The 20,780-nt window shown below is 44.7% G+C and overlaps 1 protein-coding gene across 6 annotated transcripts in view; it reads right to left on the bottom strand.

The window, feature by feature from the left end:
- The window catches only part of SDK1 (sidekick cell adhesion molecule 1), a 595,311-nt gene extending 581,004 nt beyond the window's left edge, over positions 1–14,307 (bottom strand). For all 6 annotated transcript variants that reach the window (XM_081839463.1, XM_081839466.1, XM_081839467.1 and 3 more), the window contains exon 1: positions 12,916–14,307. In XM_081839463.1, the coding sequence (XP_081695589.1) occupies positions 12,916–13,360 (445 nt within the window). In that variant the 5' untranslated portion in view covers positions 13,361–14,307. The remainder of the gene's footprint in view (positions 1–12,915) is intronic.
- Between the last annotated feature and the right edge of the window lie 6,473 nt (positions 14,308–20,780).

Below are 20,780 nucleotides of genomic sequence, written 5' to 3'. Positions count from 1 at the left end.
AATTGAAAAGCAAAAACTATTATTAAATGTGATGTCACACTGTATTATGTAAATAAAGTGCGAAAAAGAGAGATGGAACTACTGGGTGTGGTTCACCCCGGGTGTCATCCCTGAGGGGGTGACATCACTGTGCCACCCCCCTGGGATGCTCGCTGTGGGTGGATAGCCCCTCCCCTGCAGGCAGCTAGGCCCACCCCCGCAGGTGCACAGCATATGCACCGCTCCAGGTGCCAGAGCAGCTAGCTCTGCCTCTAAATGGAACTAATTCTATCTTGAACCTGACTACCTGTATTGCCAGAACATAAATAGATAGGGAAAAGATCCTGCCAATATATATTAGTGCATGGACAACCACTGTTAAAGCACAGTAGAACATCAGAATCACAAATGGATGAATTGAGTTAATTAGACAAACACTTCACAGAATGGAGAATAATAGAATAGAGAGCTGGAACCACCTCCATATATGTTGACTATTAAAACCAGCAGATAAGGACATATATTCCAAAATCTTCCCTTTCCCCCATGCCTTATTCGATGGGGAATCTGTGGCACCTTTTTAGCAGCAAGTATCATCAGATGCATGGAACACTCTAGAATGGTTTACCTCTAAGCACATTCTATAGTAGCTGCTGTGAGGCCTTCCAGATGCCGTTGGACTACAATTCCCATTATCTCTGAGCATTATCTATCTTGGTTGGGGCAGATGGAACTTGTGGTCCAACAACATCTCTTGGCACCATGATGACTACCCCTGTCCTGTTTGCCACAGAATTTAAGAGAAGAGTTGTTCATGCACACTAGGATAAACACCAAATACTGTATGTCTCTTCGGTTAACAGATGGGTTGGCAGTACTTATACAGAGTATTAAAATGGTTTGTTGTCAAAGCCACAATATTCTGAACTAGAACCATGAAGAACAATCTGTTATATTTGAATAATTTGAAGAGAATTGTTCAGTTTTGCTCAAACCATTATGAACATAACAATGCTGTGCTGGCTGTCTTTCTAAAACCCATTAACATGCTCTTAGAGGTCTGCTAACAATATTCACCCCATTTGGTCACACCAAAAATTGTGTGCTTTGCCTTGTAGGTTATTCAGATTTGCCTCAGGCCAGAGCTTAGGGTGGGAGTGGGTACATAGCTGTCAGAAACAATAATAACTGTTTTAAGAAACATACTGTAATCACAGAATGCTGTCCAGGAAAAGAGCAACTCCTTAATATCAAGTTAAGTTCACATTTCTTCCAAGCCAATTCTTTGTTTAATAAAATCCAGGCCACGTGTATAATCTGCAGAGTTGCATTATTTCTATTATGCAGAAACTTCAAAAGGTGCCTATGTTATTGATGTAGCACATCATATCACATTATCTCATATTTTTATACAGTTATCAAAAAGGGCTGACCTTTATCTATGCCACTAGTACTCATATTATGTGCATTTCAGAGTCCACTTTTATTACTTGTATACAAAGTGAGATTAAGATCAGGGTGCCATTGTTCAGACACTATGGAATTTAAATAGAGTAAGATGCCTATCTCCATGTTATAGGTGGGAAAGGGTAAAAAAACAACAACAAATAACTCCTTTGGTAGAGTAGGCTGGTAGCAGCATTAAAGCATAACCTGAACACTGCATGCATTGCAGGATGATAAACATCGCATGGTTTCTAAGTATTAACAACTACAATGTTTCAGATTGTATAAAGCTATCACAAATCAAATATCTGTTTAAAGTAAAGGTTCCAAAATTATTACTGTTCCCTTAACTAACATATGTGTCCACCCTCTTAATATCAAACTATTCCACAATACTGGTACAGCCACTAAGAAAGCCCTATTCTTATCCCTCTCATTCATGCTTTCACTCCAGGTGGAAGACAGAATGGCCTTTAAAAGAACAGACAGGCTAGCATACAGGGAAGACACTTGGAACCAAGCCATTTTGGGTTTTACTGGAAATCACCGACACTGTGAACTGTGTTCAGAAATATAATACTAACCACTGCAAATGTTACAGGATGGTTAAAAGGCAAAAGGTAAAGGGACCCCTGACCATTAGGTCCAGTCGTGGCCAACTCTGGGGTTGTGGTGCTCATCTCGCTTTATTGGCAGAGGGAGCCGGCGTACAGCTTCTGGGTCATGTGGCCAGCATGACTAAGCTGCTTCTGGCGAACCAGAACAGCACACGGAAACGCCGTTTACCTTCCTGCCAGAGCGGTACCTATTTATCTACTTGCACTTTGACGTGCTTTCGAACTGCTAGGTTGGCAGGAGCAGGGACCGAACAATGGGAGCTCACCCCGTTGTGGGGATTCAAACTGCCAACCTTCTGATCGACAAGTCCTAGGCTCTGTGGTTTAACCTACAGCTCCACCTGCGTCCCTTACAGGATGTTACAGATAGGTAGCCGTGTTGGTCTGCCATAGTCAAAACAAAAAAATTCCTTCCAGTAGCACCTTAAAGACCAACTAAGTCAGTTCTTGGTATGAGCTTTCGTGTGCATGCACACTTAGTATCTGAAGAAGTATCTGAAGAAGTGTGCATGCACACGAAAGCTCATACCAAGAACTGACTTAGTTGGTCTTTAAGGTGCTACTGGAAGGAATTTTTTTGTTTTGTCCTTACAGGATGGTTAGCCATCCAATATCCTTGCTGGAACATTCTGAACTAATGGAAGTTTCCAAAGACTTTTCTAATATAGCCCTGTGTAGAACACACTGCAGTAATCTAGTCTGCATGTGTTAGGCCAGACGGTCCCCTTAGGAATGAATGGAACTGACCAGTCCCAAGAACTCTTTATGTATATATAAATCATTGCTTAGGGGATGTGTAACCTTTTGAGTTACAGATAAGTACAAGGGTCAATTTAAAATTACTAGAGTAGCCTGAGTCGCAAAAATGGAACAGTCATTCTGATCCGCTTTATCAAGTCTGGAATATGCCATGATAAGGAGATGAGTAAATTATCTCCATAGGAGCCCACAGTTCCAGCACACTGGGTTTTTGCTTTAGAGAATATCCACACTTTTACTCTTAACAACACTTTGAACCTCCGGGGGGGGGGGGGGAGGATATATGATCTCTCCCTTCCATCTACTCTCCAGCATGCTGCTTGTGCACCAAGGAAGAAAGGCACCAGTGGTCCTTGGGCTATTGTCAGCAGCGCAAGTACACAAGCACCTCTCTAAACCCAGTTTTCCATGGTTAGAGTGAGTGAGGTTGCATTTCTTATGTGTTAAAAGTCATCTCAGGGCTGGGTCTAAATTGACTCAACTAGTCTACTCCAAGAGTCAATGGCAACTTGTTAATATGTATTTTCCAGTTCTGTAAGTAACCATCCAATATGCCTCACTGATGAAACAGTATAGACTGGGAATGACCACAAATAAATGCTAAAAATATATTCTCTTTTAATGACTTTAACCCTATTTTAAAACTGAAATTGCATCTGACAATATAAAGCTTATTCTGTTTGTTTCTGCTGTGCAGTAACTGACATCTCACAGTTACAGATAGGTAGCCGTGTTGGTCTGCCATAGTCAAAACAAAACAAATTCCTTCCAGTAGCACCTTAAAGACCAACTAAGTCAGTTCTTGGTATGAGCTTTCGTGTGCATGCACACGAAAGCTCATACCAAGAACTGACTTAGTTGGTCTTTAAGGTGCTACTGGAAGGAATTTGTTTTGTTTTGACATCTCACACACATACTTGTCTGACTTTTATAGGATAGCAAGTTTGAGTTTATTTGTAAATTGCACATCATTTCAAATGTCAAATGTCAAATGTCCTATGTATGTCAAATGCAGCTTCTATTTTCTATGGAATAATTGTTGAAATTAACACATTTGCTATTCCTGCCAGATCATAAATTCCATGTCTTAAAAGCCCCTTTGTCCCATAAAAAACATGTTCCTCTAGCATCCATTTTCCTATTCTAGCAAAGTGTAATGGACATTAGTGCCACTTTAAATAAGCATTCAGCTCCTTATACAATTTTAAATTATAGATTTGATCAAGTGGCATAAAAAATTACACTATCATCTCTTTTAACCTAAGAAAACCAGACAAGTTCTCTTTCTTTAAATATTAAGGTACTATTTCTCATTAAAAAATGCTTAAAGCTATGCACAAGGGTTTTATCTCCCTAAAAAAAGCAACCAGCTATTGCTGTAAGTGCCAAAGAAAATGATATTTCTAGGTTGCCTTTTAATACTTAACATATTTCTTTGCTGCTAACAATTCTCACTGCATTTAAGAAAGTGGCAAATTTATTATTTCCCTTCAAAGATAGTTCAAAATGCATTGTAATATATTAGTATATTACATCTACCACTCTAGTAAGGTTTTTTTATACACACCAAATGACTAAACCTATCTGTAATTTTGCAGTGTCTTTCACAACAGTATGCCTTCTGTTCAGAGCAAGAGGCCTGTACTCATGAGAATCTCGCTATCAAATTAAGGCCTAAAACTACGTATTCCACAGCAGTACAGAAGTCATTCCATTACATTCCACATAGTAAGTGTATAACATTTCACATCTTGAATAATCCTAGGAATAAAAGTTTGGGACAGCTCAGACAATAAAATTACCAACTATGGCCTTATCAGTCTGAATGCTAAGTGCTGGCTTTGACCAATAAAGCCTTAAACAGCTCAGGACTGCATTACCTTAAGAACTGTCTCTCCCCATATGAACCAATCCAGGCCCTGCAATCGTAATCTGAGGACCTTATTTGTGTGCCTCCTCCACAAGAGGTCCAGAGGGTGGCAACATGAGAAGAGGCCTTTTATGCAGTGACTCTCCACTTTGTGGAATGCTTTCCCCAAGGAGGCTTGCCTGGCACCTTTGTTAGAATCACAGAATCATAGAGTTGGAAGGGACCCCTAGGATAATCCAGCCCAACCCCCTACAATGCAGTATTCTCAACTAAAGCATCCAACATCTGCTTTAAAATCTCCAGTGAGGGAGAGTCCACAACCTCCCAAGGGATTCTGTTCCACTGTCAAACAGCTCTTACTGTCAGAAAGTTCTTCCTAATGTTTAGTTGGGATTTTTGCAGATAAAGTCGCTCAGATTTGGGAAGAGATAGACTCCACCATGGGAGCAGGGCCGGGGCGGAAGAGTCCTGTCTAGTCAAGTTGTGTGGGATCAGTTCCAATCTGTTACCTCCGAGGATGTGGACAGGCTGCTTGGACGAGTGAAACCAACCACCTGTCTCCTTGATCCTTGCCCATCCTGGCTTATAAAAGCTAGCTGGGAAGGGCTGGGTGGTGGGCTTCACGGGGTGGTGAATGCTTCTGTCTGTGAGGGAGCCTTCCCAGACCCGCTGAAAGAGGTGGTTATCAAACCACTTCTTAAAACACCATCTTTAGATGCGGCCAATATGGCCAACTATCGCCCAGTCTCAAATCTTCCATTCTTGGGCAAGGTGATTGAGCGAGTGGTTGCTGAACAATTCTAGGCATGCCTGGAGGAAGCGGACCATTTGGATCCCTTCCAGGCAGGATTCAGGCCTCATCATGGGACTGAAACTGCCTTGGTCGCACTGATCGATGATCTCCAGCGGGCTAGGGACAAAGGTGAAAGCTGTTTCCTAGTTCTACTGGATCTCTCAGCGGTTTTTGACACCATCAACCATAACATCCTTCTGGACTGTCTAGAGGGGCTGGGTGGGAGCTGGGGGCACTGTTATACTGTACAGTGGTTCCACTCCTTCATCCTGGGCCATGTTCAGAAAGTGGGTGGGGGATGAGTGTTCAGACCCCTGGGCTCTCACGTGGGGTGCCTCAGGGTTCTGTCCTCTCCCCCATGCTTTTCAACATCTACATGCAGCCACTGGGAGAAATCATCAGGGGGTTTGGGCTGGTTGTTCATCAGTATGCGGATGAAACCCAGCTCTACCTCTCTTTCAAATCAGAACCAGTGAAGGCGGTGAAGGTCCTGTGTGAGTGTCTGGAGGCGGTTGGAGGATGGATGGTGGCTAACAGATTGAGGTTGAATCCTGACAAGACAGAAGTACTGTTTTTGGGGGACAGGAGGCGGGCAGGTGTGGAGGACTCCCTGGTCCTGAATGGGGTAACTGTGCCTGTGAAGGACCAGGTGCGCAGCCTGGGAGGCATTCTGGACTCACAGCTGTCCATGGAGGTGCAGGTCAATTTTGTGTCCAGGGCAGCTGTTTATGCAAGCTATTGTGAATCCCTACCTTTTGTCCCAACATACCTATCAAGTTATACACAAGTAAACATCTCCATGAAATAATTAACCATTTGGGTCAAAAAATGCACACCAGCTACATTGATCTCCAGTTCTGATAATATAAAGACTACCATGCTGCCTGCTTCACAATGACAACATTAATGCATTCTGATTTTTGTTAGATGCATAAATGAATGGCTACTGGCTTTTATATTTTTCAAACGGAAAACAAGCATATACCATTGTAGTCTCTGTTGCAGTCTGCGATCTTTTTGAACCAGGCACAACCTAACCTGTGTGATGCCTTCCTCTGTTCCATTTTAGAACAATCACAAGCTACAGACTTCAATTTTCATCTTGTCTTGCAACAGCCCTTTCTCTCCCACTCCTAAAAAAGTATTGATTTGCATAACATACTGCCTTATGAAGAAATTTAATTAACACAAAGACTTGAACACTTATTTGTGACCTTTTAGCGCAGGTTGCGCTGTGGGTTGAACCACAGAGCCTAGGACTTGCTGACCAGAAGGTTGGTGGTTCGAATCCCTGCGACGGGTTGAGCTCCCGTTGCTCGGTCCCTGCTCCTGCCAACCTAGCAGTTCGAAAGCACATCAAAGTGCAAGTAGATAAATAGGTACCGCTCCGGCGGGAAGGTAAACGGCATTTCCGTGCGCTGTTCTGGTTTGCCAGAAGCAGCTTAGTCATGCTGGCCACATGATCCGGAAGCTGTACGCCAGCTCCCTCGGCCAATAAAGTGAGATGAGCACCGCAGCCCCAGAGTCGGTCACGACTGGACCTAATAGTGAAGGGTCCCTTTACCTTTACCTTTAACAAAAGATTTACCATACTGTTACTTTTGAATTCAAAATAAACATATATACCTAGATCCATTAAGCCTTTAAGTGACAGTAGTGAATCCTAAACAATAAGTTCTCATTTTCAACTTCTCTCCTTTTTTTACATTTTGATTAAGATTTCCACAAGAGGCAGATTTCAACATGTTTGGTTCAAAGCCTTGGTACCTGGTAAGTTTTTCCATAAAGGCAAACTTGAACCTGCCTTTAGGCTCTTCAGTCTTCTTATGGAGGAGCAATAATGGCAGAATAGTCTTAGAAAAGTTTTCCACTAGTGACCTAATGCTATACCATACACTGGCATCTTGTCAAGAGATAGAATTGATCTTTTGCTTTCTATGGCTGAACTTGTAATATCTGTATGAAAAAATATCTACCGTATTATGTTATGTAATGTCATGTTTTAAGCTAAAAGCAGTGCTTGAACTAATGGGGATGGGGAGGTAGGTTAAATCCACATGTCCAACCTCCTGAATCCCATCAAATAAATGGTATCTGCCTTATTGCCTCTTGAATATAGTAGCTGAGGGGGACCAGGTGTGTCCCCCCCCCAAAAAAAAAATCTGGGCACTGGTTATTCTACTGAGACTTTCCACAGAGACCCTTCTCACTGTCTCTTCAGGAATTTTTAAGTGGCAGACAACATGCAAAAGGGCCTCTTCTGTATTGGCCCCCACCACCTAAGAAATATGTATGGCTCCTTCATTGCTTGCATTTAGACAGCCAGTTAAACTTTTCTTTTGAATCAAGCTTCTGTGCCCTCCTGGATGTTTTGACTACTATATGTTTTGTTACTGTTGTCACATTATTGCTTGTTTCACTGTAACTTTTTCTATTGTAGTGTGTGAAATGACCTTCAGTTTGAATGCCCTTCAGTTTCACTTATCTTGAAAATACATTTTCAGGAAGAGGAGAACACAGAAAGTGTTGCTGCTTAATTCTCTTGATAGTTCTTTGTGTGTGGTTTTAGGGAGGGGTCAGCTGTCTTGGTCAGCTTCTAATGTCAGTGTTGAATCAGAACCCCATTCCATAGATCCTTGCATGCTGCCAGAGGCGTAGCGTGGGGGGTGCAGGGGGGGCCAGCCGCACCGGGCGCAACATCTGGGGGTTTAGGGTTAGGGGCCGCAAATCCATGGGTTAGGGGGCGCAAATCCATGCTTTAGGGGGCGCAAATTACTTGCCTTGCCCCGGGTGCTGACAACCCACGCTACGCCACTGCATGCTGCAGCAGGCTACATACAACTTTGTAAGAAAATCACCACCCATTTGCTTGTGAAACAAAAGATTGGTGTTAAGCAAGGAAACCAAGAGGTAGGGTAAGTTCAGAAGGGAAAGGCAAGTTCCAAATGTTGAGAGAAACGTTACCCAATGGATAACTGAAATCACACTCACTAATAGGAAAGGGCTGTTGCATATTGTTGTTGTTGTTGTTGTTGTTGTTGTTGTTTCATTTATTTACTATGTAGTAAATCTATATATTACATGTGGAAATTAAGACTTCTGATAATGGAGAGCCAAAATATTAGTTTCCAATGGTGATAACCATTTATTGTTTCTGACAGAAGTTTTTCTCCCACTGATTTCAAAGCACCTTTCTGATGTCAAGTAATGAGAAGTTAACATAGATTAACTTCACTTGCCATTGCACAGTGCATGGGTTATCAGATTCAGATTATGGCAGATGAAGACCCAAAGAACCACAGGACTAGTTTACACACCCAGGAGATGAGTTTTAAAAAACAGCAGCTGCCATGTACCAACTGCACAGCAAACTGCTTTTGAAAGAGAGAGATGTTTCAAAAGTAGTTTGTAACATGACATGGGTTTCTGATGTTCAAAGAAAGGAAAAACATTCAAAAGTCCCTCTGAGTATATGCATGCACTGAAAGATCTTAGCCTCTTTCTGTAGACCAGCAGCATACTTATATATACAAGTATCTATTGTATCATGTAACAATATATGTAAACCATCTTTCACTGCAAAGTAATCCCAGGGCAGGTTTCAAGAGTATTTAAACATTATCTCAAAGCAAACCATAAAATACTAATAAACAATAGTATAAACGATTACAGTAAAAGTAACAAAGGAATAGACAAAGACCCCAACCAGTTAAAAGCAACACCTAAATAAGTTTCAAAGCCAGGGGCACCACTACACAAAAGCCTGTCTCTTGTCATGGCATAGCAGGCCACACCCGCCAGTGGGACAAAAACCAATGCATCCTCTGCCAATCTCAGGATCTAGGCTGGTCTCGTTAATATTTATTTATTAAGTATACTTTTGCCCTTCACCTGAATATCCCAAAGCCCAGCGCGCGCACACACAATCTATCTATCTTGTGAACAATAATTCACCTAAAACCACAGTACATTATTCACAATATAATCTCAATAAAAATGATATGGCAACAGGAACCACATAAAACACAGTCACAGTCATTGTTATACTTCACTATATCCAAAGGTCTAGGGAAAGGGAAAGGCACTCCAACAAGTACCTGGGTCCCAGGTAATTTGGGGTTTTGTAAGACAACCCTAATGCCTTAAACTTGTCCTAGTAACCAATACAGGCAGCCAGCGCAGTTCCCACAGAATGGATGTTATATAAACTCATGCTTAAGCACCTGAACAGCATTCCGCACCAGCTGCAGTTTCTGTACCATCTTCAAAGATAGCCCTATGTAGAGTGTATCACAGTCATTGAGATATGAGGTTACCAGAGTGTGTATTACTGTGGCAAGTTTGGTCTAGGAATGGCAGTAGCCAAAGAACAGCTGGCTGAGGGAAGCAGGCCAAGAGAAAAATATATAACCACCTTAAATGTATATAATTATCCACTTACTTTCAATTATTGACCTTAGAACCAATATTACAGCATGTCATTATATTATTTCCACTACTAACAATAATCATATTTTATAGCAAGATTTTACATTTTGTTTCACTTATTTTTATCTGATGCAAAGGGATAGTCACAAAATGCTCCTGACCAACTAATCAATCAATTTGAAGCATCAATAGAAACTCCGGACATCTCATTTTCAAGATAAGCGTTGATCAAAGTATATCATCTTTTCTAAAATATGCATTTCTAATAAAAAATGTTTTAAATGATGAGATACAAATAAATGCAGAGGACAGCAAATATTCATCCCTTACAATTTAAACCTCAAGTTAAGTTCATCACACTAAAAAAGAAAGCACTCCTCTATAAATCAATATAATTTTCAAAGGGTTGCAGAAGTCATCCTTCATAACAAGGCCACAGATACTTTTTTCTTATTTCCTGCAGTGAAGTGTTCATACTTCAGTGAATCATTTGAACATCAGTCACAATGTAGCACACAATTGAATCACCACTCCTTAGAGCTTTTAGGTCAGTTTTGTTCTACTAGCAATCATACACACACTTCTATAACTGGGGTTTACTTCTGAGCAATGATGCTATTAATTGCATTACACCTTGAACATTGCCAAAGTGTTCATAGAAGACATAGGAAACAGCTTATACCAAGTTGGACTTACTAGCTTGTCTACACTGACTGGCAGTGGCTCCCCAGGGTTTCAGACACACTTCCCTGAGAGTAAGTCTCATAGAGCTCAGTAGGACTTCTTTCTAAGAAGACATGCATAAGTCATGAATAGCAGCCTTAACTTTCTTCACAATAAGTAATTTATTTTTTCCAGTCCATAACGTTCCTAATTGAACACTGTAAATACACTTCTCTTAAAACTACAGAAGACCTCAAAAGTTAGATGTGAATGTCTTCTGTAAGATCAATAACGCCTTTGGATCTTAGGCATGGTCAAGCATTTAAGTTCAATGGGGCTTTCAGTACTTCTAATTAAGTGCCCACAGGCATGCAGTCTTAATATTTGCACTAAATGCAGTCACAAACCTTTCATTATGATATTCCCTGACATACAAATATACAAACTTTCCGAAGCAAGATTCATCCACAGAAAACAATATTTCTTAAAAAGGTCACTTTAATTGATTGAGGCATATGCATGTAAAACTGGCTTCACTGCAGACTTCAGGAAATCCAATTTAAATAGCTGTTCAAATATTTGTCTTGAAAAAGGTCACAATTATATTTAGCCAAAAAGAAAAAGTATACAAAGCAGGGGGAGGAAATGTGTAGTTTAACTTGCTAAAAGATTACAAGAGGTTTGGTATAAACACAACACTCTTCTGCAGAGATTTCCAGGCCTTGGTTGTCAAACAGTTCTGGAAAAGGAGGGACTGGGAGCATACACAATGGGCCGGAAGAGGCAGCCTGATGCGGCTGGAGGCAATTAGTAAGGAGCGTTTTATACCAGAATTAAAACTTCATCCTGAAGTAGTAAACGCTGACAAGGCATGGCTGGAAGAACACGCTTAGTTGCGTAGCCCCTCCTCTTACCGCTCGAGCGAACGCCGAGCTGCTCCTCCCTAAGTAATTCTACAACTCCCCAGAAACTGGGAGGAGGCGAGGGAAAGATATTCTGAAAACTTCTCTGGGCTGCCTTAAAGTCAAGCTTGAGGAATACTCTCATTACCAGAGGCAAAAAAAAAAAAACAAACCCCAACCCCAAACACCATTTACTTCTGATTAATTCTCTCGGTTGCAAAGGAGCATGCAGCATCGTGGTCAGCCATGTAAATGCTAGCAGGAAGGAAAAAAACAACCTTCAACCTTTGCCTTGTTTCCATTCTTTGTTTCTTTCAAGGATCTCATAGGGGGGAAATGGACCACCTCGTGTGAGTTGGGGGGGATATATAACCAAGAAATCGCTCTGCTTATGGCAAGGAAATGCTTGGGCAGATCCAACGCCCTCTTTCCCCGGCATGAGTAACTTCCACATGCTTCTCCCTAACTCAGCCCCACGAGAGAGCAGCAGGGTGCCCAGCAGACCGCTCCAGCCCAGCTTGACGAACAACCACCAACAGCACACGCGCCGAAAGTGAAAGCAGCGCTTGTTCATCAGGTCACTCTGCATAACCAACTGCAATACGCGGAGCCCACGTTGCAATATATTATGTTTTTCACTCTGTCGAAACATTTGGAATTTGCAGAGATCTGGCCATTAAAATGCACGCGCGCTCGCACACACACACACACACACACACACTGACAATTCTTCTATCCAAAGTGCCTGGCACTGGATCTCTGAAGCCTGTTGTTCCTTTCCTCTGCTATATGACCCCATCGTTCGACTATAAAGGTCCTTGATGTGGAAATGTGGAGACACGAATCAATCGCACCGTTTGTCTGTGTTAAATCCATGTTGTTGGCAACCTGAATGAACAGCGCTCAAACATACAATGGTACTGTATTCATTTTCTCTCTCTATTTTTTTAAAGCACGCCTGATTTAGCCTTAGCTGGCAGATTTATGGGCCCTCCTTTCTCTTGACAGCTTAGCTCAATGTATTTCATATATGCACACACACACACACACACATATCCAAAAAGTTAACTCTTCCATTGCCTGGAAGTATTGAATTGCAGATTCATCCCCAAACAGTTAAAGGGGGGGGGGAAGATTAGCAGAGGCTCAGATAGGATTACACCAATGGTGGGGTGGAGGGAAGTGGGGAGGGAAAGGGATATCGTGGGAGAAAAGATGCCAAGACACATCCTATGGCTGTTTATGCCGAGGCAGCCCTTGTGATCCGAAACCCATTGTCGAAGGGAAAGGCTGCAACGAGAGGGTTGTGTCTCTGCTGTGAAAAACAGAAAGCCAGGGCTGTATACCTAACCTATCACTCCAGTTCCCCAGAGCAGCGGGATTCCTGGCGTCCTTTTTTGCAAGGGGGGGAGACAAGACTACCCCAATAAGCCCAAAGCGTCTCAAAGCAAGCCTTACCTTGTGCCAGAGCTTGCAACATGTGGAGCTGAAGGAAGAGAAACGCCCACCATCCCCGGCAGAAGAAGAAACAGAAGTTGAACTTTATCCTCACTCGATCTCGCCACCTATTCCTCGGCGGAGCAAGGTTCCCAGCCCCCCTTCTCCGGATCACGATTCGCTCCACACGATCCGAGGAGGGCCCGCCACCCAAGCTGACTCCATCCCCCAGAGAGGCCATGTTCTGGCGGGGGCGCCTCCCGCTGCGGCCATCCCGAAGTTTTCGGGGGACCCGAGCCCCCGCCGGGAAGGAGCCGTGGTCTCCCGGGCTCGCGCCCACTTTGCATAGAAAGCCCAGGCGAAAGCATTCCCTGTGCATGACTGCCTGGCAATCGCCGCCCCAATCGATGTGTCTCGTGGAGGAACTGGTTGCACCAAAACAAGCAGGCAGAAATGCAAAACACATGTTCCTCTGGACTCCTCCGATGCCTTCACCACACACACAAGAAGAAAGAGAGAGAGAGAGTGTGTGTGTGTGTGTGTGTATTAAGTTTACTGGCGTCAATATCTCAGCAGATCGAGGTTCTTCATCACATCCCTAGCAAAAAGCAAAAGCCATCAGAGCACGGCAGGAGGAAGAGAGCGGTCCATCTCCGCCAGGCACCGGCAGACAATCCAGAGAGCACCTTCCATAGCCACCAAGATGACGGAAACTGCCCGCCCCCCCCCCCCCCCGATGCTGAAGAAGCGTGGCTACGGTTTCTGCGCCGCCGTCCCTCTTCTTCTTCCTCCTCGCCTCCTCCTCTCCAGAGCAAAGACCCTGCGCTCCTGAAGTTCTAAATTCTCGGGCAAGTCCTTCAATCTCGAGCGAGGCAGGGAGGAAAAGCGATCGTGGGATTCAAAGAGTCCCTCCAGCCCCGCTCCAGTCCAAGGGGAAAAGTGGGGAAGCCCCACGCTGACAGGTTGGGCTGGGTCCCGATGAACCTTCCCTTCTCCTCCTTGCAGAGCCGCGGGGATGTTCTTGCGCATCCGGTTTCCTTCATCCCTCCATCCCTCTCCGGAGTTGCAATCGCGGCGTGTCTCTCCCCCCCCCCCCCTTTGGACAGCAGTCGCGGAGGCTCGTGAGATCCCCAGCCCAGCAGGTAAACTGAGCCCGCGCCTGGCTGCGCTGCTCTTTCCAGCTCGATTTGCAACCAGTTACACGCCAGGGGGAGGCGGGAGCGGGGGGGGGGTGTCTCTCTCTTGAACTCTCCAGCGAAGGTGGGGGAAATCTGATCAGGTTTCCCTCGCAGGAGACAGGAGGAGGTTGCTGGGAGAGAGGGAGAGACGGGGAGAGGAAGCAACAGCTCACCTCCAAGGAGGCTTCCTTCTCCTTCTCCTTCTCCTTCTCCTTCTCCTCCTCCCCACTTCTGGGTCAACCCCAGCCGAGCAGGGAAGGAGACCCACGGAAGCAGCAGCAGCAGCAGCAGCAGCAACAAGGTGAAATCCTCCGCTTGGCTGGCCACCCCCGGCGTCCCTCGTTGCACAAGCCCGGAGGGATCTCGCTCGCTCGCTCGCTCTCTCTTACGCAGAAGCTGTAAACACAAGGAAGGGAGAGGAGAGCCGTTCAGAGAGGGAGGACGCAAGGCGACACCGCGACACCCCCAGCGCCAGCAGACCCGGGTTCAAAAGTGCTTCGGAGATGCATCCCGTTTCCAACTGGGACCATCGCCACGAGATGGGTTAAGCACCCTTTCGGGACTGCCGGCAATGCTTCTTTATTTCTGGGACTTGACGGGCGGGGTGCACAAATATCAGGTGGGGGCACCGAAACGAGCCAGGGGGGGAGATTGGTTCACATTGGTGGCTGCGATCCTAAGGCAGCGATCCTAAGCACATGCTTGACTTGCATACAAGCCCCAGGAAACTGAAGGGGGCTTGCTCGCTGCTGAGCAAGCAGGCTTGGTGTAGGGTTGTTTAGTCTATACTGTACATCTTTTCTCTGCTCCCCCCCACCATATTCCTTCCAGTAGCACCTTAAAGACCAACTAAGTCAGTTCTTGGTATGAGCTTTCGTGTGCATGCACACTTCTTCAGATACACTGGACTAGCAGTGTATCTGAAGAAGTGTGCATGCACACGAAAGCTCATACCAAGAACTGACTTAGTTGGTCTTTAAGGTGCTACTGGAAGGAATTTGTTTTGTTTTGACTATGGCAGACCAACACGGCTACCTATCTGTAACCCCCCACCATGATACAGTATTGAGAGAGATCTGCTCCCAGGTCCATTGATTTCAGTGTGTGTGGTATGGGAAACACCCCCCCCATAACTTTTTCACCCCTTTTGTCTACAGTGCAGTCCTAAGCAGCTTCACTCAAAAGTAAACCCCACAGACTAGACCCATAGATGGGCGTCTGGATTAGACCTATAGAAACCGGACCCCAAATGGGTCTCACTTCCAAGTGTATTGTTTCAACCCCCAGTTTCTGTTTCTCTCACCCTTGCAGTCCGCACACTTAACTTTTCCGTCCATCACTCTCCACCCCTGAAATCCACCCTTAGTTATCTATTTAATAAAATTCGTATACTCTTTGGCTGTAGAAAAAACAACAACCCTCAAAGCAGTTTACAAAAAAAGATCAAACAATAAAATTATCACTGAAATGTATCATTATTCTTCACCCCACTCATCACTCCTCCTCTTGCCTGTAAGTTTTACCCAGCTTTCCTATTGTTCTCTGTCTGGCCTGCATTTCCCTCCCACCCAGGGCCGGCCCACACCTGAGGCGAGGTGAGGCGGCAGGATCCACAGGGCAGCAGATCTGGCCTCCAAGGAATGCATCACACACTGCTGTTGCCAATCCATGCACTCCTCAGAGGTCGGATCCACCTCCTCCTCAGCAGCCCCACCGCCACCAATGCCGCCTCTACAGCAGCCTCTCGGTGAATAGGAGGCAGTCCTGGTCTTCTCCCACCCTTGTTCCCTTCTGGCTGGGGAGGGCACCATTCAAAGTGTTGGTGTTGACCTTTAAAGCCCTAAACGGCCTCGGCCCAGTATACCTGAAGGAGCGTCTCCTCCCCCATCGTTCTGCCCGGACACTGAGGTCCAGCTCTGAGGGCCTTCTGGCGGTTCCCTCACTGTGAGAGGCCAAGTTACAGGGGACCAGGCAGAGGGCCTTCTCGGTGGTGGCGCCCGCCCTGTGGAACTCCCTCCCATCAGATGTCAAAGCGATAAACAACTACCTGACATTCAGAAGACATCTGAAGGCAGCCCTGTTCAGGGAAGTTTTTAATATGTGACATTTTAGTGTACTTTTCATCTTTGTTGGAAGCTGCCCAGAGAGGCTGGGGAAACCCAGCCAGATGGGCGGGGTACAAATAATAAATTATTATTATTATTATTATTATTATTATTATTATTATTATTATTATTATTATTTTGTGGTTTGCCTTGAGTGCCAAAATGCATTGGACCAGCCCTGCTCCCACCCCTCTCTACAATGGTCTCCTATTGCCCTATCCTACCTCACAGAGCTCTTGTGAGGATAAGCACAAGAGGTTATCTTTACAATCAAACAGCCTGCAAATTTCGCAAAGCAAATACATGAAACAAATAATAATAGTCTATGGACTTTTAAACGGGGGGGGGGGGGTATTGTTTTTGTTTATTCCTATGTTACGTATTTTTGCGTCTTTATATTCTAAACTGCCTTGTGATCCTCCAGGGAAGGGCGGTGTAGAAATTTTCATACCAATAATAATCTTAATAATCAGGGGTTGTTGTTTTTCCCCAGCCGGAACTTGCCGGAATTCAGTTCTGGCACCTCTCAGGTGGGCATGTTGCCGTTATAAGAGAACAAAGAAGGTGTTCGTGGTGAGTTCTGGTACCCCTTTTTATGGAAAAATAGCACAAATGATAATAAACGAGCCTGGGAGACAAAATAGCCGCCACGCCAGGCTTCCCTGAGGAGGGGAAAGGAAGGCAGGAGTTTGTGCTTGGAATGGTCCTTGTTGCCTCCTCTGAGAACCAGTCCCTGCTCCTGTGAGAGCTTGGGTCTTCTTTCTGTCAAGAAGACTGAGAGAAAACTACCGTATTTTTTGCTCTATAAGACTCACTTTTTCCCTCCTAAAAAGTAAGGGGGAAAGTGTGTGCGTCTTATGGAGCGAATGCAGGCTGCGCAGCTATCCTAGAAGCCAGAACAGCAAAAGGGATTGCTGCTTTCGCTGCGCAGAGATCCCTCTTGCTGTTCTGGCTTCTGAGATTCAGAATATTTTTTTTCTTGTTTTCCTCCTCCAAAAATTAGGTGTGTCTTGTGGTCCGGTGTGTCTTATAGAGCGAAAAATACGGGTAGTTTCTATTGAGAACTGGGAGACTGAGAAACCTGCTCCCAGAAGGGGTGTCAGAAAGCCGGCCCACCCATGAGGCAAGCTGACCCAACTGCCTCAGGCAGACAAGGCCAGAGGAATCCTACCCCATGAGGGGAGGAAAAACTTCCCTCAAATGTGTCCTGAATTGGGAAGCAGCATGTATTATAATTAATAATAATAATGGCTTAAAATATAGGAATATGTAACGTGGAAATGTCTCTCTTTTCCCTCCTCCTGAGGCGAGGAAAAACTTCCTTCAAATGTGTCCTGAACTGGGAGACAGTATGTCAGTTATGACTAATAATAATAATAATAATGGTGGCTAATAAATATAGTATATAAAATAAAAGCCTGTTTCCCCCTCTCAAGAGAGAAGCGCTTCCTTCAAATGTGTCCTAAATAGAAGCAGCATGTATGTGTCTGTTATAATTATTACAGATGCACACAACAGCAGCTAATAAATTAGGAATATATAAAATAGAAAAACTATCTTCCCCCTCATGAGGGGAGTAAAGCTTCCGTCAATCATGTATTGAACTGGGAGACAGGATGGATGCCTGTCTGGTGTGATTATTATTACAGAGAGACACATTAATAATAATGTTAATATAGAAATATTTATACTTTGCTTTTCCCCAAGGGAAGCTTCCTTTAAATGCGTCCTAAATAGGGAGGCAGTGTATATGTAACGAAAATATATTTAAAAACAAAACAAAAACCCTAAAATGCAACAATTTGTGCGGGGTGGCATTACATTCGCCGCATACCGTTTACACATCTGTTGTTCTGAATAACAATGACTAAGATAGAGAACCAGAAATCTTCATTTTAAAAATCTTAAAATGCGTTGATTTGTGAGGGGCGACTTTACATTCGCCGCATACTCTGTACCTATCTGTTGTTCTGAATAAAAACAGCAGGCGCAGGGAAACCTGCGAAGGGGGTGGCTTTACATTCGCCACATACTTTATATATACTTTTACAGTTTCTTATTTCTCGGCCGCCTGCTCTCCACACAGGCGCTGGGAGGCGGGCAGAGCAGCCCCTCGCCTCAGCGCCCCTTCGCAGAGACTGACGGAGTCTGGCGGGCGAGAGCGAGAAGAAAGAGACGCCCGCTTTCCCGCCTCTAAAACCTCCCGCAACGCTCCGCCCACCGCCCTCGAGCGCCGCCTTCCCGCTCGGCGATTGGCCAAGGAGGCGCGTGAGGGGAGGAGCCCGGAGTGTGGAGCGCGCTCTCCGCCGCCGCCCCGCCCCGAAGGCCGCGCGCTTTCCCCCCCCCACTTTTCTTTTTTTTTTTAAACCCGTCTGCCTAACGACTGGGCGCGCGCGCGCTCAGGTTCCCCCGCCTCCCTGCCCGCTTCGATTGATTGGTTTGAACCCGGCGTTCTCCCCCCGCCCCACTCGCTCGCGCTTTCTGGCCTGCGCCCCCTGCAGGGCATTGCAGGGAAGCGCCTCTGCAGCAGCCAGCAGCAGCAGCAGCAGGAGCGAAAGGGACGGCGCCGCCGCCGGCAGAGAGAGCGTTTGCGAGCGGGGAGACACGCCCTGGATCGGGGGCGGGGGGGGGGGAATAGAAATACTAGCCGTGGGGGGAGGAGGAGGCGGCTGCAGCGGTCCTCCAGGCTGCATGTTTCCTGCCTTTGTGTCTGGCAGATCCTTGCTGCCGCCGTTAAATTTTTGCAGCAAGCGAGAGGAGGGGAGGCGTAGGATGCGGGTGGGGGTGGATTTGACAAAAGCCAGGAAGCCGTGCAAGGGGGGGGGGAGGAAGCTTTTGCAAATACCTCCCCACCGCCCTCTTCGTTGCTTTAAGGCGCTGCTGTGTTGTCTGCCCGGGCTTGGCTTAGTTTGTTTCGCTGAACGTGCTTTTGCTTGCACACACCAGGGCTCTTTCCCCCCCCCCCCAAAATTATTTTAGTTTTAAATACCTCGGCAAGCTACGGATTGTGGCAAACTCATTCAGCGGTGCCGATCAGGTCCCGTGTCATTCCTCTTCATTTGTGCGTGTCTCGCTCCGTGTGTACTGTATTATTAATGGACGGCATTCAGAGGATCGGGCCAAGTGTTTTGAGAGGCGTTTAAATCAAAGGAGTGCAGGCACGCTTTCTGCACGCAGTTGCCCGTGAAGCTTGCAGAATAGATGGTACCAGCGCTCCCTGGGGATGTCGCCTGTTTTTGCCTCGCCATCACTCCGGGCCCACTTTTTCTTTTCAATGCACCAACCTGGTTCCTCGTGCCTGCGACCATCGCCCTTTTTACAGTTTCTTACACCTACACTAAAACACACACACACACACAAACACTTTCACCCTCTTATATTTGGCACTGCAATTTGTTTCATTGCATCGACTGTTATCTCTCGCTAAGCAGAAGAGAGCCAAATATTCCAACAGGGCTCCCGCATCCTTAATCTTCATTTCATTCATTCGTTTGAAACACTTTTGAGTTGCTCTCCTACCTGCGTTTCCAAAGCAAGGTACAGTGGTAATACGTAATAATAACAGCACCCCTGCATGTCATTAAACTAATTCAACAAACATGAAATAATAAGAACAAATGGCAGGACATCAAAAGCTGTTAAAATCCCAAACCACCTACACAAACACTTTCATAGCCGAGTAGTCCATTAAAGGTCATGGCAAAATATAGGGAAGCTTCAGCCGGTGCCAATGTGTCAATAAGGAAGAATACAGGATCGGTTTGAGGACCTTATTTCAAAGATGAAGTGCCCGGCCCCAAAGTGGCCGTTTACTTATTTAAATTAAATATCAAAACATACAAAAAGATAAAAGGAAGTAATCATTTCAGTGCAGAGTTGAAACAGACTCTAGCTAGGTACAATATAATATAATATAATATAATATAATATAATATAATATAATATAATATAATATAATATAATAATATAATATAATATAATATAATATAATATAATATAATATAATATAATATAATATAATATAATATAATATAATATAATATAATATAATATAATATAATATAATTAATAATATAATATAATATAATATAATATAATATAATATAATATAATATAATATAATATAATATATATACATAATATAGGTACATAATAAACAAATGATGGGGGTGGTGTGTTACTTTTAATCTGCACCAAGATAGCCCTGCACAAATTATAATGAGATGCACAAATGTAGGATGGGCATACCTGTGAAAAGGATCTAGGGATCATAGTAGACCACAAGCTTAACATGAGTCAACAGGATGATAAAGCAGCGAAGAAGAAGAAGAAGAAGAAGCAGAAGAAGAAGCTCATGACATGAGCCAACAGTGTGACGCGGCAGCTAAAAAAGCCAATGCAATTCTGGGCTGCATCAATAGGAGTATTGCATCTAGATCAAGGGAAGTAATAGTGCCACTGTATTCTGCTCTGGTCAGACCTCACCTGGAGTACTGTGTCCAGTTCTGGGCACCACAGTTCAAGAAGGACACTGACAAACTGGAACGTGTCCAGAGGAGGGCAACCAAAATGGTCAAAGGCCTGGAAACGATGCCTTATGAGG

Source organism: Podarcis erhardii (assembly GCF_964252035.2).
Source record: "Podarcis erhardii genome assembly, chromosome: 14".
In the NCBI taxonomy this organism is placed as follows: domain Eukaryota; kingdom Metazoa; phylum Chordata; class Lepidosauria; order Squamata; family Lacertidae; genus Podarcis; species Podarcis erhardii.
The sequence above is the reverse complement of the archived record's forward strand: the minus strand, read 5'-3'. Positions and strand labels throughout refer to the sequence as shown.